The sequence below is a fragment of the Lonchura striata genome, chromosome 1 (assembly GCF_046129695.1).
Source record: "Lonchura striata isolate bLonStr1 chromosome 1, bLonStr1.mat, whole genome shotgun sequence".
Lineage (NCBI taxonomy): Eukaryota > Metazoa > Chordata > Aves > Passeriformes > Estrildidae > Lonchura > Lonchura striata.
Genome location: NC_134603.1, coordinates 103471950 through 103496355, shown reverse-complemented (window position 1 = coordinate 103496355; position 24406 = coordinate 103471950). Strand labels below are relative to the sequence as shown.

Sequence of the window (24406 nt, the reverse complement as noted above, 5' to 3'; positions counted from 1 at the left end):
TCGGCCTATGCTAATTTTGTAAGCAGTATATAAACCCACCAGCAACAAGAATGTGCTTTAAGTAGGAAAACTAACCTTTGGTTCTGCATCTTGACACAGCATAACTACGTTAATCCTATAGAAGGAGATATTTGAAGTTCGGTAAAACACCCAAGAAATCCAGCTTTGTAGAACTTATATTTCAGTCACTCTGGATTTAAATACACATTTTTTTGTGCATGGTACAAGTTACAAAACATTGCCATCACTATTAGAAAAGCATAAATGCTCCAAATTCAAGTTAATTTTGTTTCTCCTCCAATCAAGATCTACCAAGCTTAATTGCTCTGCAACACACCTCAGTCAAATCTCGCTTGTTCACATTTAACTATGCCACCTCTTGGCAACTCATGTTGCCCAAAGGGGCTGTAAAAGCATATTTAAACAGGTTTAATCATAGAGCACCATGGAAATATGAAAACAAATGGAGACAAAAAGACCCACTAGATGTATATTCTGTCTCCAGAAACAGAGAAAGATAGATGACAAGATTAAGAGGCTAAGCCTAATACTATTCTGGACTACTATCCAGGTTCCAACAGTTTACAGCTGATAGTCTTTCTGATTAAGGAGCTAAAGTTAATAAAAATTTCCCAAATCAACTGCTTAGGAGTAAAATTTCAGGCATTTTAGTTAGGCAGACACTTCAAACTTATGTAATCATAAGTAAAAAAACTAAACCAAAAAGAAAATAGAGTATTTTGAAAAACATTACAATACTTTTAACACACAGTCCCAAAAAATTCAAATCCTAAGAATCAAGATTCTAAAACACATGGTTCTTAAAAAGAAATATGAAAAATATGTGAACAATAAAAGCAGAAGTAATTCAAAGTAGTCCTGTCATCTGTTTGAAAGTCTGATCAGCAGTGAAGTCATTGTTTCCCAATCTTCATCACAATCATTATGACTTTTTTTCAGTAAAAGTAGATATCAACACAAAATAAACCAACTCTTTATTAAAAAAAAAACACTCCAAATAAGTTTCTAATTTCAGTAAAGAGAAAATTCCTAGGTCTAATAGACCTATTTAATGCTTTTCGTTTTTGTCTAGAGAAGCATGAGGTAAACACCTCCTTGCAGATGGATCACCTTTGATACAAAACAACTGTAAAGATTTAGGAGATCTTCAAAAAAAAGAAGCAGCAGAAATTAGCATCAAAATTTTTATACACCATAAGACAGTACACCCTGGTTTTGTGGCCATGTTTCTGTAGAATAATAATTGGCACCAAGAGCTAAGAAATTAAAAGCTCCCATTTGTCCTTCTCATTTAATTCTGAATAAAGCCATCAAATGTGGAAGGCTATAACAATATTTGCTTTATTATTTATATATATATATATATATATATACCATTTACAAAAATTAAATTTCATGTGTTTAGGATTGCAGTTTACATTGTATATACTGAGTACATTACCCTCGGGAGAAATACAGGCCACAAAGGGCCAATTCTTCAGCATCAGACTGTTTTGGAATGGGTCTCGTGCCAAGCACAGAGTGGTTTGGGACTGCACAGGTTACCATCTACAGGACAGAATAAAGGAGAGGCACAAAACTATCTAAACATGTACTGCTAAAATTAAGTCCTTAAAACATGATACTTAAGGGCTGTTTTCAGAAGCATCAGCTATAGTACTGCCTCACTTTAAATCAATGGACATCTATTTCCAGAATTTCCTTCCTAAAGTTTTGCAGGTACACAAATTATCTTTTGATCCTAAAAAAGTACTGTGAGCAAATCAACACTACATATTGCTACACCATGACAAATGGCTCAATCAGTTTGGCCACAAAAGTAATGCAGCTATAATACTTGAGGTCAAATTTACCATGATGATTTAGAGAGAGCTCTTGTTTTTGTTTCTACACAACACTATGAAATGATGTAAATGTACTCTGACTGGCCTCAAAAGTTCCGTTTCATAAAGGAAAGAACCTACATTAACAGATCAAAGTAGTTCTCTCAGGGAATTTACCCAGAAGAACTATGTACCACCTAAAGTCATCACTGATACACCCATACACTGCTGTGGCAATTGATTCCTTTCTTAGAAACAAGAACTGTAGAACTGTTTCTTCATTCACAGGACCAAGAGACTTCTTTTTTTTTTTTTTCCTAAGTTTAAGAGAAAAGTTCTTTTTGGACATCATTGAAGTAGTATTTGGATATATGCATTCAGCCAATTAATTTCCACACATTAATTAATTTCCAGGAATCATTTTGCTGCTTCACACAGAACTTTTCTAGCTCAACCAAAAGGAAAAATTGACACAAATACTCAAATGGCATAGGATTAGTTTTTCAGGCTAAGGCACAAATCTGTTTAGATGTCTTTCCTTTAGAAAGGAATCAGATATCTTGAACTTATGAGATAATACTACCTCTTCCACATTAAGTTTTTTAAAAATATTAAATTTTTCAAGTTCTGTTTGTGAACATTGTATAATACAAATAGAGATTTAAATTTTCTCATCAGTTTCTTTAGTGGCTTTGTTCACATGGTGAAGGTGGGAAGAAAGGAATAATAGCTTGAAAAACCATCCTACTGCCTGCAAGCATAAGGGGAATTGGCTCCTTGGCTTTATCATCATGCAGACTTTCAGTCAAGAATTAACTTCTTTGTGAAGTTGTCTTTACAATATTTAACACTTGTGCTATATAAGTTAAAACTGTTCCCAATTCTTTCAGAAATTCATATTTAGAATTAATACAATCCAAAAAGACTCAGTCCATTTGATCATATATTGATGGCCACCTCAGGGATCAGAGTAATTACATATGAGATGTATAAAAAATTCTTAGAGCTCCTGTATGCCATAAAGCTGGTTCTTTACTGCAGAAAGAACCAGATACCAATTTGCACAAATATGCAGTTTACACTGAGAATTACAATGCAGCATATTGGTACAGTGCAGAAAGGCACCAAAGTATTCAATATCCATATAGTTTATTTTGTACATTGCACACATAGTCCCAGTTACTTAAATCTCTGAAAACAGAGACAATCCACTTCTCCAACTGTCAGGTTGGAACCCTTATTTTAATTACTATCTCCCAAAATTATTTTTTTTTATATTTACTTTTCTTAATACACTCATTCTTTCAATTCCAAGTGGCATTTTAGCTAATTCTATGCAATAAGCAAAGGTTTTTGATGCTTTCACATACTATCAGGATCTTCACTTCAGAACTGCTGTGTGCAAATGTACAGAACACTTTAGTAAGAGATGGTTAGATGGCCAACCACAGTCCTTCCTTCTGATCACAGCAGCATTTCTTTTAAGAAAAAACTTGATGTTCCAAGCTACCTTTCATACACAATGTTTTTTACTTATAGATTGTTCTTCTCTCAACTCTCTTCTACTTTTTCACATAGTTTTTTAAATGTGATACCCAGAAGTGGACTTCACCTTCCAACCTTAACAATGTGGAGCAGGGTAGAGAAACAGTCCTTTAGGCCATATTCATCTTTATACAATCCAGTATGACACTAGTCCTTCATCTAATGATATCATCACTGACTCATGTTCAACTTTGATCATTCCCTATCTTTATAACCAAGTCTTCTAAGAACCCTCTTCTAACCCAGTGCTCCTCATACTATATTAAAATTGATTATTTTTGATTAAGCACAGTACATTGTATTTATTCCAATCTTTAAGTCTACCCTTCCTCTTTTATTTATGTAAACAATTTGGCCAATGTAATCTTTAATTTTAACCCTGCTGTGTAAATTGACTCCTTCCAGCTTTGTGGGCTTTCAGAGCTGCATAGAGCTCTCAGGCTACTAAAAATGGACCTTTTACATTAGGACTTCACACATGACTGTGCTGTGTTGACACAGAAACTGATAGGAAGGGTTCCAATTCTAGGCTTCAGTAACAAGAACTGAGCAGAGGCCAGCCCTCCATGACGCTTGAGTTAGCCAGACCCCCAGGAAATGTTCTAAAGGACAGTTTAAGGCTGTAAGGGAAATTATGCCTTCTACCTGTAAATCACCTCCAGGTTCTTCCTGCCTCTCAAATCTAAACCCCACAACCCCCAGTAGCACATGATGGCATCAGAATTTTGGACTTATCCACATTGCAGTCCATCACCTATATTAGGCAAAAAAAAAAAAAAAAAAAAAAAAAAAAAAAAAAAAAAAAAAAAAAAAAATCCAGCAACATCAGTTCTGAAACATTTTCTTCCACTGTAATGAAGTATCTATAGTAAGCTATGAGACTGCTTCTGATCCTCTTGAACCAAGATTTTTTATTTCTTGTACATCATAATTTCCTAGCTTTTCTATGAAATAATTACTCATAAATGTAAAAAACTTTACTACAGTTAGAATATATAGCACAAGTTTTATTATCCTTATATAGACAACCAATTGCATTGTCTTTAAAAAATTTGTGTATCTACTAATTAACTTGTCAAAAAATGGTCTCAGACTATTTTATCTCTAGACCCTGATAAACTTCTCTTAACTGCCCACACAGATAACTTCAAGTGATCAAAAAAAAAAAAAAAAAAAAAAAAAAAATAAAAGGTAGATCTTCCAACTGCATACCAACTGCATAATGTAAAAATTAACAGATTAGAGAAGCTTAATTTTCTTTTCCAATGCTGGAAGGCTCTATTTTTATTAAATAAAGCTCAGGTAGAAGCTTCATATTTTTTCCCCTCCAAATGCTTTATTCAATCATTGTGAGCACTGAAGCTCATACCTCAAGGCTTGCAAACTTGTGACTTTTGTGTTTACTTAAGAGATGTATGATGTTCAAGACCTCCCTCCTTATTCTTAAAACACATTAAGAACTACTGGAAGCATGATACCCAGTTTGTTCTGACAACGCCTCTTTTACAAATCAGACAATGCATTATTTTCCATTAATAGAAAACAATACATTTATTGAAAAAACTCCATGAATATGTTTTACTGAATACTGGTATCACAATAAACCAATATTCATTTTTGCACTTTCCAAATTCCTTAATGTCATGGTTTGACACTGGCGCAATGCCAGTGCCCCCATGAAAATACACCTTCCCCAAATGAGTGCTGTGAGATGCGATGAGGAACAGAGCAGAGCAGGCTTGAGCTTAGAAATAAAGGAAAAAAACTTAATTAACCTACCACTATAATAGAAGACACACACTGAATCATTCCTCCTCCTCCCCCCACCCAATTTCCAACAAAACACAGTGAGACAAAACTTGGACCCTCAATCAAGTTACCACCTTTCAGATAATCAATACTCAGTCCATCCAGGGAGAGAGGAGTCTCTCTTGCACCATAGATCCCCCAGGAAACACAGTTGCAACCTCTTTGTGTTTCCATTACACACATGGCACTGCCTGGAGAAAATCTGCCAGTGTGACATCCTCCTTCCATGTACAGTGTTCTCACCACTGTGCATGGACCAAGACTGCTCACAGGGTTCCTTTTAAGGATGCTGTGCCAAGGACCAGAACAACAGTTTCGCATTTTGGGACAACAGTGCCCCCATTTTCTCCTCCCCTGGGGCCAAGGGTTTTGAGAACTGAGGTTTTCTTCTTCCTGAAGACAGAGGGCATCACCACACCCTCCTCAGCTTTTCTCTGTTCACTCCACTCCTGTCACTCTCCTGGCATCACTGCAACAGGTCACTCTCTTGGCTCCAACCACTGCATCCCCCTAAAAATGCAGTCTCTTTTGCAGGAGAGTTTAAGGCTATACAAGATAAGTCCAGCCAAAAGCTGCTCCATCATTTCCTCCCACCTAGGATTCTTATCCCATCTTCTTCTGACATCTCAGGCCCCAGGCCTTCTACCTTCTCTCTCAGATCAAGGAGGATTCATGTTTCACAAAGCTTTCATTGTCCAGGAAGGGGTTAAAAGTCTTGGACTCCCAGGATGGCTGAAATCTTGGCTCCAGAACTCCAACTCCCACGGAACGAAACCATCTCAGATTTTCTCCACCTTTCCACGCGCAGGGGCCAACCTGGTTCCAATCCCTTCACCCCTGGCCTCCCTCTGCAGGCCACATGGCTTCTCCTCCGTTCTTCACTGACCAAACCAAAGAGAGCATTCCCTGGGAATTCTCTGCTTTTAACCCCCTGTGTTCTCAGAGGCGTGCCCAGCCTTCAGTGCTCCAATGCCTTCACTGGTCAATATCCAAATCTGACCGCTGGTTGGTTTGACCCCAGCTTCTGGAGAAAACTCACTTCCTTGTCAAACCAGACACTTAACTAATAGATTCTCCAAATTTTTGCTGGTTTTGATATACTTAAAAGTCAGTGATAACTGTAATTATCAGTTAATTCTTCTAATTTCCAATTCATTCTGCACATCATCCTGCTTGAATTGGCTGTTTGAATCAGCCAGATGTTTTGCAATGCAGGCGACTTTTTTACCTTCCTTTGTGTTTGGTTTTTTTTCTTTTCTTTCCCTCAAATTGTTGTGCCTAGGTTTTTGGGGGTTTTTGTTTGGGTTGGTTTTTTTTGTTGTCGTTTTGTTTTCTTTTTATTTTTTTTTAATTACAAAAAAAGAAAACCCAAAGAACTTTTTTTAGTAACTTTGGGTCACAAATTTTAAAAACTGTTGAACAGATTAATGCTCAAGACCATTCAAATAGCTGCTATTATTTAGTTACAACTACAACCATTGCCTGAGTCAGCTTATGAATACCTGATTTTTAACTAGCCTGCCATCAACAAATCATTTACACCATCAAGAACCTATTTTGCTCAATAATTATTTAAACTGAAGCTATCATTTTTTTGGCATTTTTTATCAGGTAACTATATCCAGACTTAAACAATATAGAAGCCACAAAAACATCAATAATCAGGGGAATGAGTGGGCATGAAGGCACACCCACACAAAGTTATGTGTAATTTTATGGGCCAGAAACATTTGGTAGGAGGGAATCTAAAAACTACCTAATCCAGGAAATTCCACGTTTTACCACAGTTAGTTCACAAATTAGAGGATCTGAAGGACACTTTGGCTAGCCTTTGCCCAGCAAAACACATTGTGGTTGCCTTTTCTTTCCTGTTGAGAAAATACTAGAGACAAAGTAGCATATGCATCAAAACTATAACATTGTCTTCCCAGGGAAAGCCACTACAAATTGTCTGTACAAAACAGGATACTGGGAAATGCCAAATGCTTGTTCTTTTAAGTTGTTACTAAACATTATGTAAATGGGTAGACTGAAGAACTATTTTACTTCCAATAGATTAACCAGAATCACTAAAGAGACACAGAGGATTTACTTAATTTTTTGGAATGTGTTCATTTATGTATCTTTACAACTGTGCATACGTTAAATAAAAGCTGCATATACAACAATTTCAGATTCATGCCCATAGAAAACTCAGGTCACCTACAACACTTCTATAAAACTTTTGTTACTCTTTCGACCTAATTTTTCCCTTTTTAGCAACATACTGTTTGTCAAAAAAAAAAATCAGTTTAGTGTAGTCAAATTGTATGTCAATTCAGAATTAAAACTAAGTTTTGTGGTGTAGAGGGTGCAAATTCCCAAGAAATATAAACTGTTACAGTAATAACAAGTTAATAAAAATATCAATTCCAAAAACCTATCTTCATAGTTACTTTGGTTGAAACGAAGTATGTTTTCATGGCAGTCTTTACAATTATAGCTATGTATAACGAGAGATCCCAAAGAGTCATGATCAGTGGCACAGGCTCTAGCTGGAGGCCTGTCACAAGTGGTGTCCCCAAGGTTCAGTGCTGGGCCCAGGATTATTTAACTTGTTCATCAGAGACTTGGATGAAGGGGCAGATGCCTCCTCAGCAAACTCACTGGTGACACAAAGCTCAGAGGAGTGGCAAATACACAGAGGGCTTCAAAATGGTCTTCAAAAGGACCTTGAGAGAGATGGGAGAGAAGAACTGGAAGACTGAGAGATGGGCAGAAAGCAGTGCCTGGAATTCAGCAAAGGCAATTGCAGAGTCCTGTGCCTGAGGAAGAATAACCCCTGCACCGGTGCAGACTGGGGGACAAACTGCTGGAAAGCAGCTCTGCACAGAAGGACCTGTGGGTCCTGGTGGACACCAAGCTGTCCATGAGCCAGCAGTGAGGCCAAGGCACTGGGTGCTCTCCTCGGGTGCATTTGGAAGAGCATTGCCAGCAGGTCAGCAGGTGATCCTGCCCCTCTACTCAGCCCAGGTGAGGCCACATCTGGAGTGCTGTGTCCAGTTCTGGGCTCCTCAGCAAAAGAATGACATGGAGCTCCTCGAGTGAGTCCATTGGAGGTCAGCAGAGATGAATAAGGGACTGCAACACATCCCTCACAAGGACAGGCTGCGAGAGCTGGGCTTGCTGAGCATTGAAAAAAAGGAACTGATAGGAGACCTGATTAATGTGTATTGATATCTAAGAGGGTACGTGCCAAGAGTCAGGTTCTTCTTAGAGATGCCAAGGAATAGGACAAGAAGCAATGGGCAGAGACTGATGGACTGGAAGATGCACCAAGTGACCAAGCACTGGAATAGATTGCCTGAAGAGCTTGTTATGTGTCCCTCACTGGAGATATTCAAGAGCCAATGGGACACAATCCTATGCTGTGTGCTCTAGGATGACCCTGTTTGAACCAGGAGGTTGGACCATAGGATACACTTTCAACCTTACCTATTCTGTGGTTCTGTAATTCTGTATTCAATTTCTTTCATGCCTAAATACACTAATAAGTCTTTACAGGAGTAAAATTTCCTTAAAAGGCAGAAAACTAAGCATCACATTTATACAGTAAGAAATAAAATTACAAAAAATACTGAAACAAGATTTTTTCAAAAAGAAGAAAAATCACAATTCACATAGATTAGCAGAGCAAAAGGCTGGGGTAGAGAACCTGAGAGCAGTATGTTTCATCATTCATAAACAAACTGTAAAATTCTTTGAAAACATGTTACCTTCAGAGACTTTTAAGAAAAAAAAAATTATTCAGAAACCATGTTGTCCTTTTAAACAGTGCCCTCTCCTGTTCAGGATTAAACTGTGACTTTCCAAGTGACAGCATCACACAGACCATAATAGAAACATTCACTCCCTTGTGACCTGTACATGATTTTCTTTAACCATCCAATTTTCCAGAACTTAAACCAATCTCAACCACAGAACTATCAAAATATATTACATTTAAACTAGTTCTAGCCAAGCAAAGCCAGCTGGTGAGTAAGAACAGGCAGTTTGGAGCTCAAGTGTACTCAAAGCAGCAGGAACATTGGGAAATGTCCTGGATATCCTCAAAACACTGCAACACTGACTGCAAAGCTGTATAGATTAAATCAGAGTTGTTTGGATAAGAAACCCAATTTGCAAATCACAACTTCCAAAGTACCATAAAAGAGACAGCATCTGGTATACCTATGTCTAAACTTTACACCTACCTATGGCCCTGGACTTACTGAAAAAAACACACTATATTTCATTTTATTATCACTGTATATAATTTTACTATTTTCAATTGTCCAAAATTTAGAGGGGCAACTCCACACAAAAATTATTCCAGTATTAAAGAAAAATGTCTCAATATTGTTTAAGTTATAAAGTAGCATATTTTCTGATTTCTAAGAAACATGTCTCCTAGATTTTATTTTTTATTTTTCTGCTAAAATATGTGACAATTCACCAGAAGCAGTCACCTCCATGTATGTTTCATTAACAAAAAGTATTTTATGTAATGGAGTTCAATCGTGAACTTTAAGTTGTATAAGAATGAGAAGTTTGAATGCTTTCAAAATTTCTCACAGAATGTTTCAGCTGTTTTTAAAGACAAAACCAAAAAAGGAAGCAGGTTTGTTTTTCTGCATTAAAAAACCCACAAATTACAGTTGCTTTCTTAAAACACCAAGAACTTCTGTTCTTTTAAATGAAGACTGGAAAGAGTGGAGACCTTTTTGCCATGGCTCTTTTTTTTAGTGTTGTTATTTGTTGGCCATCAGAATTGATGAGAAAAGGAGGATAGAAGGAACATACACTACTAGAACTTGGAATAATTAGATTTCATGGTAATACTCTAGAGCAAGGAGGGTAAAGTAAATAATAAATTAAAAATAACCTGATAACATCTCTATGATAGTTTATTTACCTACCAGAAAGAGAAATAATGAAATACATACAAGTGTTGTTATATTACATATGGCATATATGAACCATTCACAGCCACAGGACCAATTTGACATATTCTGAAGACAGCTCAGCCTGATCTGGCTCACATCAAGCAGTACAAAACAATAATTCTATATAACAGGAATCACAAAAACATTATGCCCCGGGGTGACTTTTTTGATGGTTGTATCCCCAATCATCTGTTTTGTTTATGCTGGATAATAAGTCTTGCACCTTTAAGACTTGTTCCGAGAGCAAAGCAGGGAGGGAAGAAGGAGTTTGTTATCAGAAACTGCACTTGCTCCCCTGCATCCTGGACTGTGCTGTCTGCGGACAGACAGCAGGACAGAGCTCTCCTTTGGTTGTAGTTACTTTTTAGCTAGCTGAGGCACAGAAGTTCCCTGGACTGTGGTTTTTCTTTTTCTTGGGACTGTTTAAACCTGCTCTGGACTGAACACCCAGAAGAGCAACAGCAGCTCACACCTGTGGCCCACCTGGGCCATGGCACTTCCAGTGCCAGAGGGACTGATAACAGACTGGGTGAGCTGAGCTGCAACCCACGAAGGGGACTTTCTGAGTTTGTCATCTCTTCAGATTGGCAAGAGGTTTTACTGTTTAATATTGTTCATTTTTTGTGCTGGTGAATGCTTTGCCTGTTAAATGAACACTTTTTCCACTTTTCTTCAAGGAAATTTTTCCTGAACCACTTGGGGGAGGGGCTGCTTGAATCTGCTTCCTAGAGGAATGCCTTTGGAGGTTTTCACCCAAATTTGCCCTAGACCAGGACAAATACAATAACAAAGAGTGCAGCACTCCAGTATCTGAACCACTTAAAGGATCTAGCAAATACCCTAATGCATAATAGGGTAATGGCTACTATTACTGTAACCACAAACACAAAATGCCAGCAGGTGCTGAGCCAGCCACTGCTGAGTATAGAGGGACAATCACTATTTCTGATACAGGCCAGGATGCCATTGGCCATCTTGACTACCTGGGCACACTGCTGGCTCAAGTCCAGCTGCTGTCAATCAGCATGCTCAGGTGCCTTTCTGCTGGGAAATTTTCCAGCTGCTCTTGCCCCAGCTTGTAGTGCTGCAGGGAATAGTTGCAGCCCAAGTGAAGAACCTGGTACTTCACCTTACTGAACCTTGCCCTAATTGGCCTCAGCCCATCAATCCAGCCTGGCCAGAACCCTCTACAGATTTCTACCCTCCAACAGGCCAACACTACCTCCTAACTTGGTGTTGTCCTCAAATTTACTGTGGGTGCACCCAATCTCCATGTCCACAACATCAATAACTTTATTAAACAGGACTGGCCCCAATACTGAAGCCTGGGGAACTCCACTTATGAGCAGCCACAAATTGGATGTGGTACCACTGACCACCACTGTGGGCTCTGGGCCCAGCCATCCAGCCAGTTCTTCACCCAGCAAAGCCTACACCAGTCCAAGCCATGGGCTGCCAACTATTCCAGGAGAATGCTGTGGGAGACAGTATCAAAGGCCTTGCTGTTGCAACATCCACAGCCTTTCCCCCATCCACAAGGTGGGCACTGGTCATAAAAGGAGATCAGGTTGGTCAAATAGGACCTGCCCCTCACAAACTGGGCTGGCTGGGCCTGATCCCCTGGCTATCCTGCATATACAACATATACACCTAAAAAAACAAGAAAAAAAAAAAAAAAGGCAATTAAAAAAACCCAGAAAAGACCCCCCAAAAAAACCCCAAGCACATTTGAACGCAGCAAAGTCAACCACAGCACAAAATATTTGGAAATTGTAATATCTAGAATCACATCACAGAGGCACAGAGGTTTTTGAAATCAATCAGGAATTCTTTAATCAGTTTTCTGCCTGACTGTGCCTTCCTGCATGTCACAGATGCATATTTGGCCCTAGTCTGGTTGCATCTTTTAATATTTTTAGATTGAGGCTTTGCTATTTCCTGCCTTAACTCAATGGATTTATGTTTTTGTTTTTTCTTTTTTTTAAGGGCACTGGGGTGTATGTCTTTATTCCTAAAAGATGTATCACCCTTAAATAGACATTGCTTATTACCTGTTGAGTATCCAAGACTTAAACAACCATAATTTAAGAATTCAAGTTGCTTTATGAATGCCTAACAAACATCACTTAGCTCTTACATCTAAACACTTTAAACTTCAAGTTGCCATAGTCTATGGATAAAGCTTATGTGTTTTCCATTATAGAACATAACTATAAGTTATGATGTAAGTTATGTTAGAGCATTACACAAAACTCTAAACAGCAAGATTATGTGATTTTTGTTCAATTTGCCTTCCAAGCAGTGAAAGCAGAAGTAAGTGACCTAGAAGTATAGAGGTGCTGTTTGATCATAGAAGTATATGGTTAGAAAAGCAAAGGCTGACCTGGAGTTGAATTTGGCAAAAGTCACAAAAGACAACATGAAAGGATTCTGCAAGCAAATCAGCAGCAGAAGGAAGACTAGGGAGGACATGGATTTACGGCAAAATAAATAAAGGCTATGAAGGTGGATGCACTTAGTGCTTTTTTGCCTCAGTATTTACCAAAAAAAGATGGCTCTCGGGAATCTTAGGTCCCTGAGCCCAGAGGAGAAGTCTGCAGCAAGGATGAGTTACCCTCAGTTGAGGGAGCACTTAAAACACATAAAAGTATGCATCCTTGTAGCAGAGGACAACAGCATTTTTCTGTGTGCTGGGAAGAGTGTCAAGCAGGCCAAGGAGGAAGATCCTTCCCCCTCTTCTCAGCACTGTTGAGGCCATGGCTGTAGTCCTGTGCCCAGCTCTGGGCTACCCAGTAAAAGGCAGACATCGACTTTATGAGGCAAGCACAGAGTTACAAAGGTAATTAAGAGACTGGAGGATCTGACACAAAATGAGAGGGTATTGTACCTCATACAGATTGTTTGGATGTAATTTTAATTACATTTCATCATTATGGGTACAACAACTAAACTAAAAAGCGAACAAAAAATGCAAATCCACTTGACAAATTCTAGTTGTAAGACTATATGCACAAGAAAATGTGAAAAATATTGTTATAACTAGCCATTGACCAACCTAAATAGGTCTTTAAACAAAGATTCTCAGCAAGCCCTGAATATAATTGTCTTTCTGCTCTTGATATTTTCAAACATTTTCCACACAAACATGATAAATACACCACAAAAGACTAAAAAGCTATTTGATTTCTATTAAATAACATCGTATCCAGTAACCAAAAAGCCAATCTTAATTTATTCTGCAGAAATCTAAGAGAAAAGATTGTTAACTATGATTTTTTAAACAGTCTAAAAATATCTGTATCTTCTGCTGCTATTTAATTGCATTTTAGTATTAGACTTTTTATTTTAGTGATTGATTAAGATTTTGGGGGGTGGTTTTGGTTGACGTTTATTAAGTAGTTTTTCAAACTTAAAATTATTTTATATTCATTTGTATTCATTTATATTGATATTCATATTTTTATATGAATATCAGCATATGTGGGTCTACTTCCTTTTCATTCTTCCCTGCTTTTATAAAGTACATACAACTCTGCTACTCTTACAGTTATTAAACAATAGACTGTAAAAAAGTCACATAAAGCTTCCATAAACAGGTAACTGCACAATTCTGAAGAGAGAGATACTTCAGGGCAATAAAAAATACTGAGATTACCAGATTTAAAATACATAATATGTAAATTAATTCAGTAAAACTGCTGAGTAAAAAGAAAAAAAAAAAAAAGACATCTCAGTTTTCAGCTAGTTTAAACAAAATCCAAGGAGGCCAGCCCATCCTGGCTCCTTTTAAATCAATAGGAACATGTCAGGTTGGTATGGCAATGACACTGAACAACTACTAAGCTGTTGACATGGCTGCTTCCTCAAAAATTTTCTATACCCGTTTTTGAACTCACTTAAACTCTCTATTTAACTTAACTGACATCAAAGTAACACACTTCTATACAGCCACGTTGTGAGAACCCCAGCCTTGCTCTGGGGTCTCATAAGGTGGTGAAATTCCTCCTCCAACCCGTGCTTCCAAAGAAGAACTCCTCAGGCTTTTGCTGTTCGGTCTCGAGGCAATTTATTGCTAGTTATCTAACAGATTATGTTCTTGGACTGCGGCTATTTGATCAGCGGCCTGGGTAGAGGCACACACACACACACTGATATCCTCTCTATCTGCTGTCTTCTTCGTCTCTCCCCCTGCCCAGGGCTGCTGCTATCTTTTATATGATATATTACGTATTACATGTTTATAGTCTTCCCCCAATACCTACTACCTATATTACAAAGTGCTTTTCTACTCTAAACCAATCTGTGAGTGCCAACATCACCAGGGTCATGGAGGCAAGGAAAAAGAAGGAGGAAGAACAGGGTCATCCCACCTTCCTCCATCTTAGAACTTCTGACCCCCATGTACAAAGTGAAAACCCCCCTGCACATGTGCTAAAACCCCCCTGTACAATACTAAAAAAATTTCCCCCCTACTTTGTAATTACTTATACTATACTATCTAACCTTTTGTGACTGCTTGTTCCACCTCCAAAGTTGGTAATTCATTCCATGGCTCAAACTCAAAATCACAGCTGTTTTTCAGCTGCCTGCCAGGGTCTAGAATGCTTCTGACCAAGGCCTGGAACCTCTAAAAATGTCTGAGAGACATTTTGAGTTCCCACACCACGTGACTTTTATAACACTTTGACTGAAATAAAGGAAATAATGAACATAAAGAACTGAAAATAAAATACCTGTTATTGAACAGTACACTATGTGAGGAGCAATCTTTTCAATGTCTTCATAACCTAGACCCATTTCAGCCAGTTTCCCAGGGACAAAGTTTTCCACAAAAACATCAGATGCTGCTGCAAGCTTTAGGAAAGAAAAGGACAAGTAAAATCTGTTAATTAGCTCCCAAAAGTTGAATAAATTCCTATGCAATTTAATTTTAAAATCTTGCTAATCAAAATGGCTCTGGTCTTCCTGATAAAACAAAAGCCTATAGAGATACATTTTGTCTGTCAGATTGTGCATTTCTGCAAACTATATATTAGAGATGCTGCATATCTAGAAAGAAGACTGTCAAAATCTTAGAGTGATTAGACAAAACTGTGATAGAGTTAAACAGTATCACATTAATTGATGTGAACAGTATCACATCAATTTCTTAAGGCTTAACAACAGTTTACAGGACAATCTTCACATAAATTCTTTCTACCCCCTTTTTCTTAAGAAAAGTGATATATCTCCATTATTCATGTTTTCTTCATAACATAAATAATTTTTAAATTATTTTTAATATTCAAGTCATTGACTAGAATTACTATAACAAGGCCATATATCCAACTTCATATATGTAGAAGTAGAATAGGTAGCCCAACAACACTAAAATCACATTAAATCATAAAGTCACATTAAATACAATAGTGCTGTCAAGTTCTGCAACATGACTTTTTTCATTGCTTTCAAATGAATGACCCAGTCCAAAAATCTATTGATGTTGAGATTAACATATAACCTTGATTTGCTTTAAATTCCATCCTCTCTTATAAAAATTATAAGCAGATATAACTATGCAAATTTCACTAAGACTAACACAAGTTGACTCCTGAAGCATGAGAACTACATGTTAAAAGACAGATGTATGCCTTGAGGGACTTGTAAGCTTTCTGCCTGGTAAATTGTGTGGGGTATGTGCGAGTGCACAGGAATTTAAGAAATGTTCCCTGACAGGTACACATGTTTGTGCACCCATTTTTAAGCATAACTAGTGTATTAATTGCTCAATGCTATTTGCAGCCAATCAAGGAATCACAGTCTCTGAAGCTGCCATATCACTGTGTAATTAGATATATAGTGTGTTAAACAAGCTCCTATAAACTAATGTCATAACAGAAATCACAATACATTTTTGAAAGATCAAGTTAAGGAGGTTTTATTTTCTATTTAAATCCATCACAGTTCACACATAAATACTTTACAAAATGGTAATGCTATAGCTTTAGCCTAGTTGATACAAGAGATTAAATTGGTTACAACTTGTGTATTGCTTTCACTGTGATTTTATAATCTATGGAAATTACAGTGATTGGATGCCACAAGCCACTGAGGAAGAAAGCATGACATACAGTATTGTAACATGAAAAGCACCATATTGACTTGGGGCCAGTTTAGCAGGATATAGGCTCTCAGAGAAAGGAGTTTTCAAGACACAGTACATGTGCTGTGCCAGCTTTGCATCTAAAGTTTTCACTGGAAATAGTTTTTAACGCATAAAGGTGGCAGTCTACATGTAGCTCTGATGCTCACCGAACCAACAATTCTGCCATTGTGGAAAACTGGATACATCCAAACTGGTGCCTTAAATTTTAGCTTTCATATTTTTCAGATTCTGAACTGCATTAGTATATAACTCTGAACTTATTATAATGTGTTAGCAAGTTCTCTTCACAGTTTAGTTAGACAAAACAATCCTTTTCCAGCCAGAGAACCAAGGACATCATTGCAGCTTCAGGCCCAAAAAGTATAAACAGCGAATTGAGGAGAGCAATCTGGAAGGATGGGACTTCATAACCTGAAGCTGTAATTGGACAATTAACCCCAATATGTCAATGCACCAAAATGTATAAAACTGAAAACGTGTGACCTGTTGTCCATCTTGGTTGTAGCCACAGCTGGGCTCTTGTACTGCCCAGGGTGTAGCCTTTGAAGGTCTTTTTAATAAATACCTACTTTATTCCTTTAACACTGCCTAGCCTCTGTTCTAGGTAGCCTCTCAAGGCATCAAAACAAACTATGTTCTTAAAATGCACAGAGATTTTCAGTCTCAATGGGGTTTTAAGTCCATTGTCAACTAAAATTTCATACTCCGTGCCCTAAAAGTCCTCTAAACATCATTTGTATTTTAACACCTACTAACAAAGCAATACAACACAGATCTGACTTGGAGTACTACCTGTTCCAGAGAGGACACTGATAGGCTCAACATCTATGCCTCAGGAAATAACAAACAGCACAGCTCATGCCAAAGTAGTCATTAAGTTGAATAGCAAAGAATGGTGCTACTAACTTTATAAAGGAAACCATGCATACCTCTTGGAAGTTTTGGTTGGTGTTTTTTTGGTTTGTTGTTTGTTTTGGGATTTGTGTTTTGTGTGCTTTGTTTTTTACAAGAACTCTACAGAGAAGAATCTGCATAACACATGCATATAAACAAATACATCTATATATATATATGTGAGTAGCTTGCTTTATCAAGCAAGAGAGCACTGCACGTGACATATTGACCTTTCAGCTAAAAATAGTGGAAGAGAAGAAGTGCCATCAGCTCCCAGCCAATTAAAGTCCCAAGTTCTTAATGAATAAAAAATTTAAAAGTTCATTAGTTAAGGCTAAATAATTCACAGGAGAGAAGTTTCTTAAAGTTTCTTAAAATGAGTTTCTGAAAATAACCAATAAATAAGGTTCTAAAGACATACTACAAAAATATATCAGAGCATGGGAATGGCACATATACAATCACTGAAGAGAAAAAATAACTTTTATTCAGGAAGGCAGATAAATATTTGGAATGCAAATTAACAGCCAGCCAGAAGCACTAGAAGGGAAGAAAGGACTACAAGTAACATAGAAAGAAATAAAGAAGTCACAGGAATCATTTTGTGGAAATCAAGTAATTTTGTATGAAAGAATAGATGCTTGAAAAAATATTTTATAGTGTTGTGTCAAAGGATGACAAGCAGCCAGGACTCCTGATTAATAGATTTTTTTCAGCTCTCTTGATATTACTAATTGTCAAGTCTGTGTTTTTGTCATATACCTGAAGACTCTCTACTCCTGTTTTTCTAACATGATTCTAAATTGACCATTGCCCTCTTCCAACTATACAAAATATATGAGGGAAATGAAATCTATTTTAACCATCATACCTTGCTTAATAAAGGTAAATAAATTAGAACCTTATTAAATCTCTTTGTAGCTTTTACACTGGTGACACAACTGATACTTATGTATGACTAAGCAGTTGTCACAAACTTCAATTAATACATTTCATCAGCTACTTTAAAGACATGGACACTTGTCACAGTAACAAATACAATGCTGAACAATGCCCAATTTATACACCTCTGTATATAGCAGAAGACAACTGAAAACAAAAGCCTATTATAAATAACTTCCCTTTACACATACTTTTTGACAAAACTCCAAACAGAAGTTTCATCTGAGATTAATAATGGAATGTCAAGACGTCTGCACCAAATGCTTTCAAAATATATCATTCAAAATCAAGCAGAAGGATGAGCAACTCCACAAGTAGCATAACAAACAGAACTTCATCAGTTTTCAATGTTGCTGTATCACAGGGATGGCATTGATTTATGGAACAGACAGCTATAGTGGTTATAAAAGCAAATTTTAAAAAGAATATAAAATGTAAGAAATTACTTTGTCACACACAGCCTCCTCATTTTTACAGCTAGTGTGGTAAATATTTAACAGATTATGCCACTTTTCCCTCTACATCATCTTGACTCATAGGCCCACCTGCCTTTAACTAACTCTTCAAACACCTTCAGCCCACACATGTGGAATCAGTGGACACTCTGAGTAGTTTCTCTTTCACTACTTCTAAATGTCAAATAATAAATTAATCTTCTTCCACAATAGGAAAACTTTTTATAGCACTTAATTAGAATATGACTAGTTTATCCAAAAAGATGCCTGTGTTATACTGTGCAAAATTTTTCCAAATTAAAATTTTTGCTTGCAAGTTTTTTAGAAGTTAAACATAGAGCTCTATAGCAAATGAACAATAAATGTCTCTGTTCTGCAAAAAGAGAAGGCACTGTAGAATCTTTGGCTTATAATCTGCAGAGTATTTCCATATGAAGTACCTTTACATAGCTAACAAATCAAAAGCATCAGAAAACTTAATGTATTTCCATTTTATGCAGTATTCCAAATAAAAAGTACTACCAGACAAATTCCACCTACTGCATGACACATAGTGTCACTATGAAAAAGAGATTTGAACTGATCCTGAAACAAGCAGTAACAGAAGTCAGCTGCTACTACTGCAGGGCTTAAAACACAGCACTAGCAAGCCACAGATCTTGCATTTCTCAATAAATAATAAATAAAGGGATGACGAAACTCAAGTTTGACAAAATGTGATATTTGATGCTTTTATTATTTTTCAATATGGAAATGGATCACCTTAAAAGAAAGACGTTGAAGGCAAATACTGAAAAAGAAGCAAATACCAAGTTTCACCTACAGGACAATGTTTTTCAGGAAGATGTACAGCAACTGAGCACTGTAACATCCAAAAACTGCATTTCCGGGAGCACAGCACCTCCCCCTAACTGCTCACTGATCAGCCCATCTTGAATCATTCTGCTGCAGTAGTACAGCAAGATCAGTAATAGTACAGCAGCAGCATCAGGAAAGGAATAGGCTACTAGACCACTTCCTCACAATATTTCATTTGAAGATTTTGATGACATTTTCATGGAAATTTAAATCTAAAGTAATTACAAGTTATAATGAACATTAAGTCCAAAAGCACAGAGTACAGGAGTATATACTGTAATTTACAAATTTTACTGCATACATGGATTTTTTAAATTATCAAATTCATATTTGAAATGCAGAGTTTAATCCTTATTATTTAGTGTAACTTATGAATCACTTAGGATCACAACAATACAAAATAAGAACATCTTGCATGCTATTAAGACCTACCTCTTTGATTAGCTTTACTCCTTTTGAATCCTTCATGTTGATGGCTATACTCTAGGGATTAAAAATAAATACAACAGTAATTTATGTGGAAAAATTATGTGAAAGGGATTATCAGCCCATTCTAAACATAATCAACAGTCAAATTGCACACTATGGCTAATTTAGATAAATAAATTTTAACACATAGCCCATGTCCTCCTGAAAAAAAAATCTCTCAGAAAAACAAACTGAACTATATCTCATTAGTGAATCAGACAAGCACCAAAACCAGTCTGACAGATGGGCAGCCTGTTCACTATATATTTACACAGAACCCACTACTGCAAGCACACGGGGGGACCCAGAAATATTTGTTTTAATGGTAATAAGCCAATAAACAATTTGAGTATGTCATGAAACTTCATGGTAAGTTTCAAAAGCTAGATTTAGCCACCCTCACCCATCACAGCACTCTTCCTCCGAGCTAACACAGGTCAACTGAGCTGATGCACCTGAAAAAAATGATCACTCAAATAAAATACCCCTCGCTTTCAGCAGGTTTCATTTTCAGTTAATTAGCACCAGCAACTGAAGACCATCAGGAGCACTCTTGCTTTTTCATTTTGCCTCAGCTGCCCACAGCACAGTACCAGAGATTTATAACCTCTGTTGTTCTAAAAACAAACCTTTTTGTAAAAAGAAACCTATTTGTAATCTTTGTTGTTCTAAAAATTTATGGATTTATTAATCATAACATTAGGTCAATGTAAGTATCCCTCCATTATGTATGTTAGGAATAAAACTAAGAAGTGTTATATATTCAGTTATAATTACAGAAAACATAGGCCCATGTTCAGTTCCACACCCCATTTACCTTTTTATTTCTATTGACACTGAGAAAATAAACACTTTCTGTCCCAAGAAAAGGTGGGCCCCAGGCTCTTGTGTCATCACCAGCTCCTGAAAGAAATACCATCACAAATATGTGCTAAATATGACACACTCAACAAATAAGAATAAAAAGCTTTTCTCCAATATCACATTTAAGTCACCTAAGCTTCATCTAGCAGGCAGGACAAATATTAGTTTAGCACATTTATTTTAGGATATTTATACCAAAAAAGCACCTAAAAGAGAATGCAATTAAGAAAAATGAATAAAGTTTTTCTAGTGTTGGGATTCCATTTAATCTTGAAAATACACACCACTAGTGTATTTGCACATTTTTTGGTTGTTTTTCACTTGTGGGTTGGTATTTTAGTTGTTTTCTTGAGGAGCCTGGGGAAAGGGGAATTGGAGCTCTTTTGGTAGTTTGTTTTAACTTAATGTAGAGCTACAATGAAATTCTTTTTACTCAATCCTGAAGAATTTAGTAGAGTCTGTTGCCTGCACCAAGTCACACAGTTCATCTGGTCAGTAATCTATTCCTGAAACACTCCAGACATTACATCGAGATACCACTGACAGACAACTGATTAAGTTGCGTGCTGCACAACACCAACTAAAAGAAGTGCTTGCTATAGCTGGTGCAGGGCTCTTCCAGAAATCCTGCCTTAAATGTACTGCAGACACTGATATTACTGTATCATTTATGCTTAATTTCCAATTTTTAAGCTTTCATCATGAAGACTAGCAACCTATTTTATATAGAATTAAAGCCAAATTCATCTTCAGACAGAATCACTGTCCTGAGTGTTAGCAAGCGTGTGCATTCCTGTGTCTCTTTCAATATCCAGACTTCATCTACTTGTTAACTTCACATAACTGAAAACTTTCCTTAGTGAGGCAGCACGGAAGACTGATACAGAAACACAGATACAGAAACAAGCTAAAGAACCTTAGGTGTCATATTACATAGCCACTGTCACAATTATTCTATACACTATAATAACACAAAAATCTATAGCCATTTAAGATCTACACTGGCAGAGGTTATGCAAACATATAAATTGCTTATCAACATTTCTACTGTTTGTTATCTCAAAAGACTATTTTGGTTCAAGCCGGATGCTCAGGGGGGCAGGGGCACTTAAAGTACTTTAAGTGAATCAAAGCAAAACATTTTTGCAATACTCTCCCTATAGAACACTAGTGGGGCTACTGTTCTTTTGGGTTAATACTTCTGTGAAAGTAGGCATCCTCTCACAGAAAGAGAGGATTACTCACCTCCTAAAATGTTTGAAATTAAGAATTCTGAAGCTGCCCTTCTTCAATTACAAAAAAGTGCAAAGCTCCAAAAGCAATACTTCATACTTAATTGTTGACATTGCTCTGTTCCTACTACCTAGATGTTTGGAATACCACCAGTGTTGGTCTAATCTGATACTACAAAATTGATGCACCTTTGCCTGGTCAAAGTGCAAACCTTTATAGCAATGGTCAGTAAATAAGGATGACCTATAGACTGATGTGGCAAAAACCTTTGTCAAACATTCATTGTTTCATTAAATGCCCACACATTCAACATTCCATATTAAAAATAAAATACTAAACATACTACATTCTCTGTATCTCCATTTATGTTATAAATTATTATAAACTGTTACAAAATATAGGGAGTGTAATATTGTTTAGTACCTCAACTATGTTCACCAACTAGTTGCAAGACTAGTAATACCAAAAGGGAGAAGCTTAAAGGAAAAAATACATTACACAATGTGCAGCTGCTATGGTATAATTGCACACCTCAAATGGGTAATGATGCATAAAACTTAGAGCCAAGTGAGAGGACTATTTCTAAAAAAGACCCAAATGCCATGCAATTTGTTATTCTTCTTATATGGTCTTCCAAACTAAAAAGTGTAGCTATGCCATAAGAATGAAGCATTTTTTTACCATTACCCAATCCTTAGAAACTCTGGATAAGAAGCACGTGTGCTGAGTGGAAGAAGAAAACCATTGTGTTAAGCTAAAAAATACACAAAATTTAATTAGAAGCTAATTACCCAATGTCCTTACATTATAGATAGATAGATAGATAGATAGATAGATAGATAGATAGATAGATGTATATACATACACACTTAATATCCAGTACTTCTTATATCTAAAATAAACAAATAGAAATCTTACCTGGTCTTTCCACTTTGATAACTTCAGCCCCTAGATCTCCCAAATTCATTGTGGCAAATGGTCCTGCAAGAACCCTTCAATATGAAAAAAAAAATATTGTTTTCTTAGCTTTTCCATTCAGAATTTGCATTTAGATACACTGTCACAAATGATAGACAAAACACAAACCTTGTTAAATCAAGAATTTTCACACCATCCAATGGCTTTACATTACTAGCACCTGACAAGAAACAAAAAACAGTGACTTCAATCTCAAAAAAAACAAACACATTGTTTTTAGAACACCCATCATTCTCCCTCATCTCCCTTCCCTAATAAATGATAATAAAGCTTTCTGAACAAATGGGTTATTAGGTGCATACCACATTAGTAAAGTCTTTCAAAGTTGGAAAACCTTATATATGAAATTTCAGAACCTATTCTAACTCCCTAGCAAGTCTACAATAAAGCTACTTTATATTGATACTTTATATGTGCCTTCCACAAACTGCTTTTAAAGGCTAATCTGAAGAAAGATACAATAAAAGTATTTTAGCAAGCAACATCAGAATGACATAAGCAAAAAGTAAGGGTACCAGAACAATGGGAAGCATAGTAGAATTCATAAAGTGTTTTGACCTGTGTAGGCCTATCTATCCACTTGCATCACACACACAAAAAGAATATCCCCTTTACAAAACTTCGGGCAGAATACATGAGACAAGGAAACACTTTCAATAGCAGCTGCATGTTGCCATGCGAGACCGGATCCGGGTGGGCGCTGGTGGGACACAGCGGGAGGGAGAGAGAGGCGGCACCGCTTTTCCCCTTCGACTCTGCGAGGCTCAGTTCTAGCGTGTGAACAGATGAAAGAACGACACGGGACTGGGGTGCAGACACGTGTTTATTGTGGGAGCGTGTCCCCGAGACACCGGGACACCGACCGGGGATCGGTTATACCCCGTGCCAGGGCGGGGGGGACCTGAGCCATGGCCAATGGGACAGGAGGCAGGGGACAGGAGCAGGGAAACCCCGGGGACAGCGATGGGAAAGGCAGGGGGGCAGAGACCGGACCGCCTGGTGAGGGGGACAAGGGACCGCAGGAGGGAGGGGGAATGGGGGGAAGAAGGGAAAATTACAAGCCCCACAGCTCATTCTTTTGCATTAACATAAAGGAAAGGGAGTTCTAAGTTAAAAACAAATTGGCAATGTTACAAAGAGACATCAGAAAGTGATACACCAAGCATAGTTAACAATGAATGGGGCAAAAATATTTTCCACATTACAATTGAAGATAAAGGGTACAAAATTATCATAAACACATTCTGTATCAAGGATGAAAGTAGGATTCATGACACAATGCTTGTGGTTTTCAAATTCTAGCAGAGCAGAGGCAGCGAACAGCGATGTGGTTTCTCCAATTTGATTATTTGATTGCAAAGTTGGCATAGCATTGTGGGCAGTAATTAGAGAGGATTATATTTCCTT

The 24406-nt window shown here is 37.2% G+C and overlaps 1 protein-coding gene across 1 annotated transcript in view; it reads right to left on the bottom strand.

The window, feature by feature from the left end:
- Nucleotides 1-24406, bottom strand: part of SUGCT (succinyl-CoA:glutarate-CoA transferase) — a 339298-nt gene that overhangs the window by 309810 nt on the left and 5082 nt on the right. The window contains exons 2-6 of the mRNA XM_031503930.2: nucleotides 23108-23159; nucleotides 22940-23013; nucleotides 20742-20827; nucleotides 19889-19939; nucleotides 14896-15016 (exon numbers count right to left, since the gene is read on the bottom strand). Coding sequence (XP_031359790.2) covers nucleotides 14896-15016; nucleotides 19889-19939; nucleotides 20742-20827; nucleotides 22940-23013; nucleotides 23108-23159 — 384 coding nt within the window. The remainder of the gene's footprint in view (nucleotides 1-14895; nucleotides 15017-19888; nucleotides 19940-20741; nucleotides 20828-22939; nucleotides 23014-23107; nucleotides 23160-24406) is intronic.